General features: G+C 48.7%; 1 protein-coding gene across 2 annotated transcripts in view; it reads left to right on the plus strand.

Moving 5' to 3' along the window:
- Positions 1 to 13,960, plus strand: part of lzts3 (leucine zipper tumor suppressor family member 3) — a 176,579-nt gene extending 162,619 nt beyond the window's left edge. For both annotated transcript variants that reach the window (XM_033035182.1, XM_033035191.1), the window contains exons 3-4: positions 2,541 to 3,377; positions 11,485 to 13,960. In XM_033035182.1, the coding sequence (XP_032891073.1) occupies positions 2,541 to 3,377; positions 11,485 to 12,258 (1,611 nt within the window). In that variant the 3' untranslated portion in view covers positions 12,259 to 13,960. The remainder of the gene's footprint in view (positions 1 to 2,540; positions 3,378 to 11,484) is intronic.
- The last annotated feature ends 436 nt before the right edge of the window (positions 13,961 to 14,396 follow it).

Below are 14,396 nucleotides of genomic sequence, written 5' to 3' on the forward strand. Positions count from 1 at the left end.
TGTCTTGCCCAAGGACACAACGACAATATGCACTCCAAGCGGGATTCGAACCGGCCACCTTTCCGGTCGCCAGCCGAACACTTAGCCCATTGTGCCATCTGTCGTCCCAAATCATTGCAAGTTTACACTACTGTTTAAGAAGGAACTGCAGATGCTGGAAAATCGAAGGTAGACAAAAATGCTGGAGAAACTCAGCGGGTGCAGCAGCATCTATGGAGCGAAGGAAATAGGCAACGTTTCGGGCCAAAACCCTTCTTCAGACTGATGGGGGGTGGGGGGGCGGGGAGAGGAAAGGAAAAAGGAGGAGGAGGAGCCCGAGGGCTGAGGGAGAGATAGGAAGGGGAGGAGACAGCAAGGGCTAACAAAATTGGGAGAATTCATTGTTCATGCCCCTAGGATGCAGACTTCCCAAGCGGAATATGAGGTGCTGTTCCTCCAATTAACGGTGGTGCTCGCTCTGGCCATGGAGGACTGTTTTGTTATTACTGTTTTGTTATCCCATTTTCCCATCCACTCCCTCCACACTAAGCTGCCTGTTAACCTTAGATCCAAATAGAGTCTGTCCAGAAAATGGAGCAGTGCAGAATGCCAAGAGTTGGGTCTCACCTTATCTCTGCACCCCTACTTACTGTAAGACAATGTGGGGTGGCTAAATGACGCTGCTAGTAGTACTGCAGTCTCACAGTGCCAGAGACCCGGGTTTGTTCTGCGTGCGGAGTTTGCACGTTCTTACTGTGACCATGTGGGTATCCTCCGGGTGCTCCAGTTTCCTCAAAGACATATGGTTTTGTAGGTCAATAGGTCTCTATAAATCTGGTCGACATGGACTTGGTGGGCCGAAGGGCCTGAATCCACACTTTAAGAAAATTTGAGATACAGTGTGGAAACGGGCCCTTCGACCCACCAAGTCCGTACCGACCAGCGATCACCCACACATTAACACTATCCTATTAACACTCGGGACAATTCTACATTTATACCAAGCCAATTAACCTACAAACCTTTACGTCTTTGGAGGAAACCGAAGATCTCGGTGAAAATCAACGCAGGTCACAGGGAGAATGTACAAACTTCATACAGACAGCACTCTTAGTCGGGATCGAACCGGGGTCTCTGACGCTGTGAGCGCTGTAAGGCAGCAACTCTACCGCTGCACCACCATGCAGCCCTGTATCCTGAAACAAAACTAAAGATGTGAAGTGGAGACCACCAGCACGATGACCATTGGGCTGGAACATGGTGGCACTGGTGGGCAGTGAATTTCTGCCTATTCTGGCTGAGATTGCTTGTCAGGCCATAAAACGGCACCAGATATCAATAGGCAGTCTGAACTAAACCTAGTGGGAGATACAAGGAACTGCAGAATCTGGTTTATTTTTAAAAAGACACAAAGTGCTGGAGTACCTCAGCAGGTCAGACAACTTCTCTGGAGGACATGGATAGGCAATATTTCAGGTCAGAACCTTTTTCAGTGTGAAGTCTGAAGAAGGGCCCCGACCCAAAACATCATCCATCCATGTCCTCCAGAGTTGCTGCCTGACCTGCAGCATCTACAGCATTTTGTGTTTTATTTAAAAAAAAATAGTGGTATTGTGTTTTAGGGATCCAGCCTACTTATAAAGTAAGTCTGAAGAAGGTCCGAAGAGGGGTTCCGACCCAAAACATCACCTATTCCTTTTCTCCAGAGGTGCTGCCTGACCCGCTCAGTTACTCCAGCACTTTGTGTCTATCTTCGGTATAAACCAGAACCTGCAGTTCCTTTCTACACACGGTGGCACAGCGGTAGAGTTGCTGCCTTACAGCGCCAGAGACCTGGATTAGATCCTGACTAGGGGTTCAAAGGTTCAAAGGTTATTTTATTGGTCACATACACCTAGGTGTAGTGAAATGCTTCTTGCCAATGCAGCACATAAAGAAAGAATACAGACATAACACTAATAAAGAAATTTAAACATAAAAACATCCCCCCACAGCGGTTCCCATTATGAGGGAAGGCACAAAGTCCAGTCCCCATCCCATGTCCACCCATAGTCGGGCCTATTGAGGCCTCCATAGTTGCCTTTACGGAGGCCCGATGTTCTAGGCCGTTCCGCCAGGTGATGGTCCTCCGAGTTGGGAGAATCCTCTCAGCGGCTTGGGACACCTGGAGCGGCCGCTTCCTTACCGGAGACCGCGGTTTCCGAAGCCAACAAGGCCGCGCCGGATGGAGCTCCACCACTGGCGATCTCGGCGAGAGATCCCAGGCTCCCGATGAAAAGGTGCTGTCTGTACGGTGTTTGTACGTCTTCCCCGTGACCTACGTGGGTTTTCTCCGGGATCTCTGGTTTCCTCCCACACTCCAAAGACGTACAGGTTTGTAGGTTAATTGGCTTGGTATAATTGTAAATTATCCCTAGAGTATGTAGGATAGTGCTAGTGTGTGGGGATGACTGGTCGGCGTGGACTTGGTGGGCCGAAGGGCCCGTTTCTGCGCTGTATCTCTAAACTAAACTAAAAAAAAAAACAGTTTTAAAGTAATATATTTTATTTTTCACCCACAGACTGGCGAGTCATTGATTAGACCCTCAGCCTTCAAGCCCGTTGTTCCCAAGAACTTTCACTCCATGCAGAACCTGTGCCCACCACACAGCAATGGGATAGTGGACAGCAGGAAAAGCCTTAATGCTCACCACAATACCAGCAGCAGCCCTGCCGGAGGGAGAGTGGCGATGGACAAGGCTGGCCACAGCAGGACTATAAACCACAGTGGCGGCATGTCGGATTCTGGCCGCAACTCACTGACCAGCCTCCCCACGTATGGCTCGGGATACAACCAGCACGTCGGGCCCATGAGCGCGTCCACCAGCCACATCAACCGCCTGGGAACGACTTACGGGGAGAGGGGGGCGCTGGCCTACAACGGCATCTCCACCTCTGACAGCGGCCGGTCGTCCAGCAAAAGCGTGTCCTCCTTCAACAAGCTGAACCACATGCACGAGAACCTGGCCTACCACTCGCCCTCCCACGAGGACATCATCCACGACCTGGAGGACAGGCTGTGGGAGAAGGAGCAGGAGGTGATCCAGATGCGGAGGAGCCTGGACAAGAGCGAGGCGGCCATTGTGCAGGTGTTCGAGGAGAAGCAGAAGATGTGGGAGCGGGAGATGGAGGAGCTGAAGCAGAGCTACGCCAACAAGCTGCAGCAGGTGTCGAAGAAGGCGCAGCGAGCTCAGCAGGCCCTGCAGCTCCAGATCTTCAAGCTGCAGCAGGAGAAGAAGAAGCTGCAGGAAGATGTCGGAAAACTGCTGCAACAACGGGAGGAGCTGGAGAAAAAATGCCTGACTTTCAAAAAGGAGCAATCCGAGCTTCTTCCCAGACTGGAGGAGACCAAATGGGAGGTGAGGATTGATTATCAGTCACTATGTTTCATGGGCATCCATGATGTAGGAGGAGGCCATTTTGGTCCATCAAGCCTATGCAATCGACTAGTGAAAGGAGTGGATGAGAAGAGGATGTTTCCACTAATGGGAGAGTCTAGAGCCAGAAGTCATAGCCTCAGAATTAAAAAACGTTCCTTTAGGAAGGAGATGAGGAGGAATTTCTTTAGTCAGAGGGTGGTGAATCTGTGGAATTAATTGCCACAGAAGGCTGTCGAGGCCAAGTCAATGGATATTTTTACGACAGAGATAGATAGATTCTTGATTAGTACAGATGTCAGAGGTTATGGGGAGAAGGCAGGAGAATGGGGTTGAGAGGAGAAGACAGATCAACCATGATTGAACGGCGGAGTTGAATTGATGGGCCGAATGGCCTAATTCTGCTCCTATTGCTTATGATCAGTCCCATTCCCCACTAATGTTCTCTGTAACCTGTTCTCCCCACATTCCGGACTTTGTCTTGAGACATTGTCTCTGGAACTGTTGCACTGCCATTTATTACAATGTTTACAGTGTACTATTTTTACATATTCTGTCCTGCTGCAAGTAAGAATTTAAATGTTACGTTTTGGGACATATAGAAACATAGAAACATAGAAACTAGGTGCAGGAGTAGGCCATTCGGCCCTTCGAGCCTGCACCGCCATACAATATGATCATGGCTGATCATCCAACTCAGTATCCTGTACCTGCCTTCTCTCCATACCCCCTGATCCCTTTAGCCACAAAGGCCACATCTAACTCCCTCTTAAATATAGCCAATGAACTGGACTACCTTCTGTGGCAGAGAATTCCAGAGATTCACCACTCTCTTTGTGAAAAATGGTTTTCTCATCTCGGTCCTAAAGGATTTCCCCCTTATCCTTAAACTGTGACCCCTTGTTCTGGACTTCCCCAACATCGGGAACAATCTTCCTGCATCTAGCCTGTCCAACCCCTTAAGAATTTTGTAAGTTTCTATAAGATCCCCCCTCAATCTTCTAAATTCTAGCGAGTACAAGCCGAGTCTATCCAGTCTTTCTTCATATGAAAGTCCTGACATCCCAGAATCAGTCTGGTGAACCTTCGCAATGACAATTGTGAACCTTTATATGACAATAAAACACTCTTGACCCTTTTGACTGGGAGCAGTAAAGTAGGTTCAAGCAGGTCTTTGTTCTCCCACTCCAGTCATGGAACCACTACAGCAGGGGATGAGGCTGTTCGGCCCATTGCTGGCTTCTTGTGCAGCAATCATACAGCCATGGAGTGATACAGTGTGGAAACAGGCCCTTTGGCCCACACCGCCCAACAATGTCCCAGCTACACTAGTCCCACCTGCTTGTGTTTGGTCCATATCCCTCCAAACGTGTCCTATCCTTGTACCTGTCAAACTGTTTCTTAAACGTTGGGATAGTCCCTGCCTCAACTACCTCCTCTGGCACCTTGTTCCATACACCCACCACCCTTTGTGTGAAAAGGTTACCCCTCAGATTCCTATTACATTTTTTCCCCTTCACCTTGAACCTATGTCCTCTGGTCCACGATTCCCCTACTCTGGGCAAGAAACTCTGTGCACCTATCTGATCTATTCCTCTCATGATTTTATATACAATCCGTCCTGAACCGGCACTCAACTCTCCCCCTGCAACCTGGCAAATTATTTTCCCTCGGAAGCCCTTCCGATTGCCTTCATCAAACCTGCTGCGTGATCCTAGCAGTCAAGCAGGCTGAGAATTGTGAGTTTGGTGGCACTGAAGAAGGTTTGGGCTCTTTATTGGAGGTCAAATTGAACCCGATGACCTTTCTGTCCTGGGCCTCCTCCATGGCCAGAGTGAGTCCCACCGCAAATTGGAGGAGCAGCACCTCATATTTCGATTGGGCAGTTTACACCCCAGCGGTATGAACATTGACCTCCAATTTTAGGTAGGCCTTGTTTTCTCCCTCCTTCCCCTCCCCTTCCCAGCTCTCCCACAGCCTAGTCGCTCCACCTCTTCCTTTCTTCTTCCCGCCCCCCCCCCACATCAGTCTGAAGAAGGGTCTCAACCCGAAACATCACCCATTCCTTCGCTCCATAGATGCTGCCTCACCCACTGAGTTTCTTCACCATTTTTGTCTACCAAATGACTTTTAAATGTTGTCATAGTACCCACCTCAACTACCTCCTCTGGTAGCTCGTTCCATACCCCCACCGCACTCCATGTGAAAGCTTTGCCCACAACGCTTTGCCAAATAGGGTCGTTTTGCCAAATCACATCCCTGTACATGGCTCTCCAAGCTGCAGTGCTTACTTGGGAAGTTAGTAATGTGCCCATCCAATTTTCTCAACTGTGGCACTTTCCCTCAATGTCACAGTGGTACTCAACCTGCAGCTGCAGTGAGCTTTGGGTAACGTCAGCGTACTAAGAGCAGTGGTTTTGTGAAACTTGTGGATTTCTAAGAGAAGGGCGGAGTGAGTAAAAGGATACTGCACAACGCAATGGGCTGGAATTGTCGCTGAGTTTATTCGTTTAGACTTTTACTTTAGAGATGCAACATGCCCTTCGGCCCATCTAATCCGTGCTGACCAGCGATTATCCCGTACACTAGCACTATCCCACACACTAGGGGGGATTTACAATTTTACCAAAGCCAATTACTCTATAAACCTGTACGTCTTTGGAGTGTGGGAGGAAATTGCACCAGGCGGTCACAGGGAGAACGTACAAACTCAATACAGACAGCACCCGTAGTCAGGAGCGAACCCATGTCTATGGCGCTGACAGGTGGAATATCTACTGCTGCACCACCTTGTGCTTTGATCTGCATAAAAACCCTTGTGCATTCAAAGGTAGTTTTATTCATCCAGCATGGAGCTGGTATAGCAGGGCACTCCCATTGTATGTCCATGGAACAGCACAGATTGCATGTGGTACTCTGTTGTGTGTAAGGCACTCTATTTCCCCGAGGATGTGATAAGGGAGCAGCTAAACACCTTCCATTTTTGCATGTGATTCGTAGCTGGGAGTGTCCTTGTTGCTGTAACTGTTCACTGTTGCTGTAACTGATGCCAAGCCTGTTAGGAAGTTCAAAGAATGACAAAGGAACAACTAACTGTTAAGAAGGCGGCAGGTTGAGCTGATGGCCACCTGAGTTACAAAAGCCAGGGAATAATATCTGTACTGCTGCTTGCTGGACCTGTTCATTCCTGTCAGTGCGCCAGAGTCAGACCAGGAATCTCCTCCACCGCTTGTCCAGGGATATCTTTTTTTTTCCTTCCGGCTTCCTCAGAATGGGTTTCCTCTCTCATGTGGTACATGGTGCATAACATGGGCAAGTGTAGCAGGTAGTTAATGCCAATCGGCAGCTGGTTCCAGAGGAAAGTCCATGGACATTGGGCAATCTGCTCTAACTCAGCACCATGACTGAAAATCAGGCTGCCCCGTCGCGGGACCTGTTAAGGGCCTGTCCCACCAGCATGCGATTGCATGCGTCTAGCGCGACCAAACGTGGTGGCTTGAGGCGTACGGCCTCGCGGGGCCGGTCCCACTTCAGACCGCGGAGGCGTATGGAGTTGTGCGGGGCTGGTCCCGACATCATACTCACCAATCAGCTGGGCAGGAGGCGGGCCGACTGAATTTGGACGTCGGGCGGTGACGTCATGACGCAACGGCACGCCGGGCGGTGACGTCATCGCACAACGCCACGCGCTAGGCGTACGCCGTTAAGACGCTGCGTACGACGTCGAGACACTGTGTACGGCCTCAATGCGGCTACGGAGTTCTGAAGGAGGGGATATCATTGAAACTTATCGTATAATGAAAGGCCTGGATAAAGTAGTTGGCGAAAGGATGTTTCCAGTAGTGGGAAAGTCTAGGACGAGACAGCACAGCCTCAGAATAAAAGGCCGTACCCTTAGAATGGTGATGAGGAGGAGTTTCTTTAGCCAGTGGGTGGTGAATCTGTGGAGGCCAAGTCATTGGGTATTTTTAAAGTGGAGATTGACAGGTTCTTGATTTGTAAGGTTTGTAAGGGTGTCAAAGGTTACGGGGAGAAGGCAGGAGAATGCGGGTGAGAAGGGAAAAAGAGATCAGCCATGATCAAATGGTGGAGTAGACTCGATGGACCGAATGGCCTAATTCTATTATTTTGGTGGTATGGACTTGTTGGGCTATCGGCCATCGATCTCTGAGGTTATCCACCTGCCAACTCCTGATACCTGGAGAAAAGAAAATCAATGTAACACTCTCTTAGCTCGAGCATGAAGAAAGATAATTGGAAAAGGTATCAGAGAAAATGGACCCAGAAATCAATACCATGAAAGAGGAGCATGAGGAAGACTATGGGAAAAATAGTTCACAAACAACATTTTTATACTGGATTGCAGTTTAGTAATTTAAGATCCAAAATTGTTGGATGTTTTCTAACACGGGTGTTTAGAATGGCTGCAGACGTTGCATGTAGGGGCGGCACGATGGCTCAGCGGCTGAGTTGCTGCCTTACAGCACCGGAGACTCGGGTTCGATCCTGGCTACAGGTGCTGTCTGTACGGAGTGTGTACGTTCTTCTTCCCGTGACCCCGTGGGTTTTCCCCGGGTGCTCATGTTTCTTCCCACATTCCAAAGACGTACAGGTTTGTAGGTTAATTGGCCATGGGAAAGGTTGTAAATTGTCGCTGGTGTGTAGGATAGTGTTAGCGTGCGGGGTGATCGCTGGTCGGCGCTGACGTGGTTGACGAAGGGCCTGTTTCCTCGCTGTATTTCTAAACTAAACTAAAGGGACTTACAAACAGATTCCTGGGGCTGAATGGCCTCTATTGTTGCGTTCCGTGTTAACAGGTAAGTGTTAGTAAACATTTGGTGGAGCAGACGTGACTCGGGAACGGTTCAGGTTCCCACTAAACTAAACTAAACTAAACTTGAGAATTTCAGCTGAGGTGGGAAAGATTTCATATGAACCTGAGGGGTAACCTTTTCACACAAAGGGTGGTTGGTGTATGGAGCTAGTTGCAGGAGGAGGTAGTTGAGACAGGGACTATTGCAATGTTTAGTACAAGGATAAGACAGGTTTAGAGAGATATATGGGCCAAATATAGACAGGTGTGCATAGTGTAGATGGGACATAATGGCTGGTGTGGGCAAGTTGGTCCAAAGGCCTGTTTCCACGGTGTAAACTCTATAAAATAAACTAGGTGTCGAAGGTATAGTCCAGGTGGTTAGTACTCCCAGAGAATGAAGGTGCCAGCTGCCATGCACTTTGTTCCATTTATTCACAGTAACAGGAATAGTTCTATATAATGCTTCTCAGATTAACTTCATAATGAACCGTTGACATGCTGACATCATTTCCTTGTCAGTCAGAGGTGCGAAAATAACGTTAATTTTCTTGCATGTTATTTAATGTTTGTTTTCATTGGTGAGCCGTAGAATCTTACAGCATTGAAGGAAGCCATTCAGAGCTCTTTCATTAATCCTCCCCACCTCGCCCACTCTTTCTCCACAGCCTCACAAGATTTTCCTTTCCAAGTGTTTACTCACTTCCCTTTCATAATTACGCTCCATTCTGCTTCCAAAGGCTTCTCTAACACATTAGAAGCCTCATCCACACATCACAGGCCTTGACCCAAAATGTTCACTAGACCCTATGTCTCCACAGATGCTGCTTGACCCAGTGAGTTATAGTCATAGAGTGATACAGTGTGGAAACAGACCCTTCAGCCCAACTCGCCCACACCGACCAACAATGTCCCAGCTACACTCGTCCCACTTGCCTGCACTTGGTCCATAACTCTCCAAACCTGTCCTATCCATGTACCTGTCCAACTGTTTCTTAAACGATGGGATAGTCCCAGCCTCAACTACCTCCTCTGGCAGCTTGTTCCATACACCCACCGGATTCCTATTAAATCTTTCCCCCTTAACCTTGAACCTTTGTCCTCTGGACCTCGATTCCCCTACTCTGGGTAAAAGACTCTGTACATCGACCCGATCTATTCCTCTCATGATTTTGTACACCTCTATAAGATCTCCCCTCATCCTCCTACGATCCATGGAATAGAGACCCAGCCTGCTCAACCTCTCCCAATAGCACACAGCCTCTAGTCCTGGCAACATCCTCGTAAATCTTTTCTGAACACTTTAAAGCTTGACAATATCTTTCCTGTAACATGGTGCCCAGAACTGAACATGATAATGGGCCCAGCACCAACCCCTGAGGCACACCACTAGTCACAAGCCTCCATTCTGAGAAGCAACCTTCCACCATCACCCTCTGCTTCCTTCTATTGAGCCAATTTTCTATCCATTCAGCTATCTCTCCATGGATCCCATGAGATCAAACCTTCCAGAGCAGCCTGCCATGCGGCAACTTGTCGAACGCCTTACTAAAGTCCATGTACACAACATCTTTAGCTTTGCCATCGTCAACCTTTTTGGTCATGTCTTCAAAAAAATCAATCAGATTTGTGAGACGTGACCTCCCATATTCTTCCATTGGTTCAGTTTAGTTTAGTTTAGAGATACAGCACGGAAACAGGCCCTTCGGCCCACCAAGACTGCACCGACCAGTGATCCTTGTACACCAGCACTATCTTACTAGGCTAGGGACCATTTAACAATTTTTTACCAAAGTCAAAACCAATATGTTTTTGGAATGTGGGAGAAAACCGGAGCACCCGATGAAAACACACACAGTCAGAGGGAGAACGTACAAATTCCGTACAAACAGCACCCATGGTCAGGATCGAACCCAAATCTCTGGTGCTGTAAGGCAGCAACTCTACCGCTGCACCACCGTGCCACCCTGTTCCTCTCTACCCAATTCCTTGCCCCTTATCTACCTGCTCATCACCTACCCCTCCCCATTCCCGACACCCACATTTTGCTTCCCCTCCCCCCATTCCTTCTTCCCGCCATCCCCTTGTTTGCTTCTACATTTCAGTCCCCATTTTCCTTTCTTGTCAGATTCCACCATGTGCACCCTTTTGTAATCTCTGTATCACCGCCATCCTTGGTTATCATCTTCAACTTTCTCCCGCATCTGACCCATTCTGCAAAATCAACCGTTCCTTACCTGGAACCGCCTATCACTTGCCAACTCTTTTTAGTTTAGTTTAGATATACAGCGCGGAAACAGGCCCTTCGGCCCACCGAGTCCGCACCGACCAGCGACCGCCGCACAATAGCACACACTACGGACAATTTTCACTTATAACAGGCCAATTAACCTACAAACCTGTACGTCTTTGAAGTGTGGGTGGGAACCGAAGATCTTGGAGAAAGCCCACACGGTCACGGGGAGAACATACAAACTCGTTACAGACAGCACCCGTAGTCAGGATCGAACCAAACCCGGGTCTCTGGCGTTGCAAGCGCTGTAAGGCAGCAACTCTACCGTGCTGCCCTAAGGTTAGTTTAGTTTAGAGATATAGCGTAGAAGAGGCATTTGGTAGCAGAAAGGGATGTTAGACAGGCAGTGAAATCGTTTGTTAAAGAGGTTGGGTTTTCAGAACATCTCCTCACAGGGTACAGCAGTGGATAGTGTTAAAGAAAACGTTTGTTGTAGCTGAAGGCTGTGTTAGGAGCAGTCACGTAGCGGAAACTGTGGATGTGATCTGGAAGCTAGAAATGGAAGAGTAGCAGAGTCAAAGATTCACTCAGCATGGAAACAAGCCCTTTGAAAAGACACACCGACCATCAACTACCCTTTGATACCAATCCCATTACATTCTCCCCACATTCATAGCACATAGTACAGTGCAGCCCAAGAACAGGCCCCAATGTCCATGCAGAGCATAATGTCGGTACATATTACAATTAAACTCTTTGACTCTTGCGATTGTCCAATAGTTGGAGTACAAGGCTGGTAGTTTTACAATGGGGACATTGGTTGGAGTACAAGGGTGTGTGTTTTACATTGGGGACATTGGTTGAAGTACAAGGGTGGGAGTTTTACAATGGGGACATTGGTCAGTGTAAAGGGGGATTGGTTGGAGTACCAGGGTGGGAATTTTACAATAGGGACATTGGTTGGAGTACAAGGGATTACAATGGTGATATTTGCTGGACCATTATTCACCCTCTCTCTCTCTCTCTCTCTCTGTCTGCCTCAGGTATGTCAGAAGGCGGGCGAGATCTCCCTCATGAAGCAGCAGATGAAGGATTCTCAAGCCGACGTGGCTCAGAAGCTGAACGAGATGGTGGCGTTAAGGACTCAGCTGAAGGAAGCATCCTCGGCGCTGCGGGCCAAGGAGGAGCAGGTCCTGGCGCTGAAGGACTCCTTCAACGCCAAGGGCATCGAGCTGGAGGTGTGCCAGAACGAGCTGCAGAGGAAGGCCAGCGAGGCCCAGCTGCTGAGGGACAAGCTGGGCCAGAACGAAGCAGAGATCGCAGGCCTGAAGCAGGCTCTGGCTGGCACAGGTCAGCAGGCCGGGAGGTGCGGCAAGGAGGCGGGAACGCCGACGGCAGAGGAGGAGGAGGAGGAGGGAGAGGAGCAGCAGCAGCAGCAGCAGCAGCAGCAGCAGCAGGACGGGCTGGCCTGCGAGAGCGACGAGGCCAAGATGCAACGGCAGAGCGAGGATGCGGCGAGGGCGTTGAAGAAGCAGGTGGAGCGGCTGCAGGGGGAGCTACGGCTGGAGAGGCAGCAGCATGAACAGCAGCACTCCCACTTCGAGGAGGAGAGGCAGACCTGGCAGGAGGAGAAGGAGAAAGTCATCAAGTACCAGAAGCAGCTGCAGCTGAACTATGTGGAGATGTACCAGAAAAACCAGACCCTGGAGAGCAAACTTGACGAGATCAACTCGTCAAAGGGCAGCTCCCCCACCGCCGACGACATCAAGCAATGGACACCTTCTCGGCTGGAACGCATCGAATCCACGGAGATATAATCCCTGCAAAGGGGCTGTGACACTAATGTGCGAATGGGAACATGGCTTACATGGCTTCTCTAAAGCTCCTCGCCTGTTCAATTCATCTGTGTCGGAAGGAACTGGGAATGCTGGTTTACACCGAAGATAGACACAAAATGCTGGAGTAAGAAGGAAGGGTCTCGACCCAAAACGTCACCCATTCCTTCTCTCCAGAGATGCTGCCTCTCCCGCTTAGTTACTCCAGCATTTCGTATCTATCTTCAGTGTTCAATTCATCTCCTCATTTTCATGTAGTGCCACTTCAAATATGGTCTGATTTTCAAATGTGTGTTTGCACAGCACAAAATATGATCCTTTTCCTTTTAAAATTGAATGAGGACAAAATGACCCCCCTTCTACCACCCCTCTCCCTTCCCAAATGTAAGATAGAATATTCACCCTGTGTCCGTCCCTCCAGCACTAAGTCTTACAGAGAGGTGAGAAGGGCGTTTTTAAGGGAGTGAATTGAGAAGGGTAACATTTCAGGGAGAGTCTGAAGAAAGGTTCCGACCCAAATCGTCACCAATCCATGTTCTCCTCAGATGCCGCCTGACCCGCTGGGCTACTCCGGCACTTTGTGTCCTCTTGCAGAGAGGGTTTGGGTGAGCTGTTTCCCAGTGCGTGCAATGTGGTCGATGCAAGGCGCTGTACTCCCAGCCAAATCATACGTACAGAGATCACTGCCCTGAGCTTCAGGTAGCTGACTGCAGCCGAACAAAATACTGCATGTCTGAAATTAAAGCCAAGAATGCAGTAAGGTTTGGCAGTATGATTATCTGTGAGTCATAGAAACATAGAACAGAGGTGCAGGGTTAGGTCATTCGGCCTTTCGAGCCAGCATCGCCATTCAATATGATCATCCAAAATCAGTATCCCGTTCCTGCTTTTTCCCCATATCCCTTGATTCCGTTAGCCCTAAGAGCTCTATCTAACTCTCTCTTGAAAACATCCAGTGAATTGGCCTCCATTACATTCTGTGGCAGAGAATTTGAGAGATTCACAATTCTCTGGGTAAAAAAGTCTCCATACTTCCCTGCCACAAACTTTCCCTCTTGCTCTTTCCATACACTCCCCCTACACTTCCTTTTATTTTGACGTTATATATACAGTGCGTAAACAGGCCCTTCAGCCCACCAGGTCCGTGCCAACTAATCATTGCCCCATACACGAGTACTATCCTACACACTAGGGACAATTTACAGAAGCCAATTAACCTACAAACCTGTATGTTTTTAGAATGTGGGAGAAAACCGGAGCACCCGGAGAAAACCCACGTGGTCATGGGGAGAACATACAAACACTATACAGACAGCACCCATAGTCGGGATTGAACCCGGATTGCTGGCACTGCAAGGCAGCAACTGTACCGATGCGCCACTGTGTCCTTTCCCCTTGCATATACAATCTAACGGCTTCCAGTGCTGATGAAGGGCCATCAAACTGAAACATTAACTCGGTTTCCCTCTTCACAGATGCTGCCTGACTTGCTGAATAGTTCCAGCATTTCCTGTTGAAATTATATTTGGTTACCTTGAAGCTTCCCTCCCACCCTTCTGGTCCAGTAGCCCCCCATGAAGATCCTGGATGCAATATTGCTCCATATTTCTAAATTGTCCTCTCACCCTCCTTGACAACCCCTCTTCCTCACCCCGCACCTCCTCCCTGTTCCTGCCACCTTTTTTAAATAAGTGTTTAAGAAAGAAATGCAGATACTGGAAAATCGAAGGTACACAAAAAAGCTGGAGAAACTCAGCGGGTGCAGCAGCATCTATGGAGCGAAGGAAATAGGCAACGTTTCGGGCCGAAACGTTGCCTATTTCCTTCGCTCCATAGATGCTGCTGCACCCGCTGAGTTTCTCCAGCTTTTATGTGTACCTTTTTTAATAATGTTTTTTACTGATGGATAAAACCTTAAATGGATAGAATTATCAGTTTGGAGCTTGCAGTTCTGAAAACGAGAACAACGTCTAAGAGCTATATAATCAGTCCACCTTATTGAAGCCAGCCCTGATTTAATTTTCAAGGTGGAACGAGTATTAGGGGCTCACGATCAGAGAAAGAAAGGAACAAGTTAATTGTCAGGGAAATCTTCCATCATGACCACATTCTCTGTGAAT

This window comes from Amblyraja radiata, chromosome 1 (assembly GCF_010909765.2).
Source record: "Amblyraja radiata isolate CabotCenter1 chromosome 1, sAmbRad1.1.pri, whole genome shotgun sequence".
NCBI classification, from domain to species: domain Eukaryota; kingdom Metazoa; phylum Chordata; class Chondrichthyes; order Rajiformes; family Rajidae; genus Amblyraja; species Amblyraja radiata.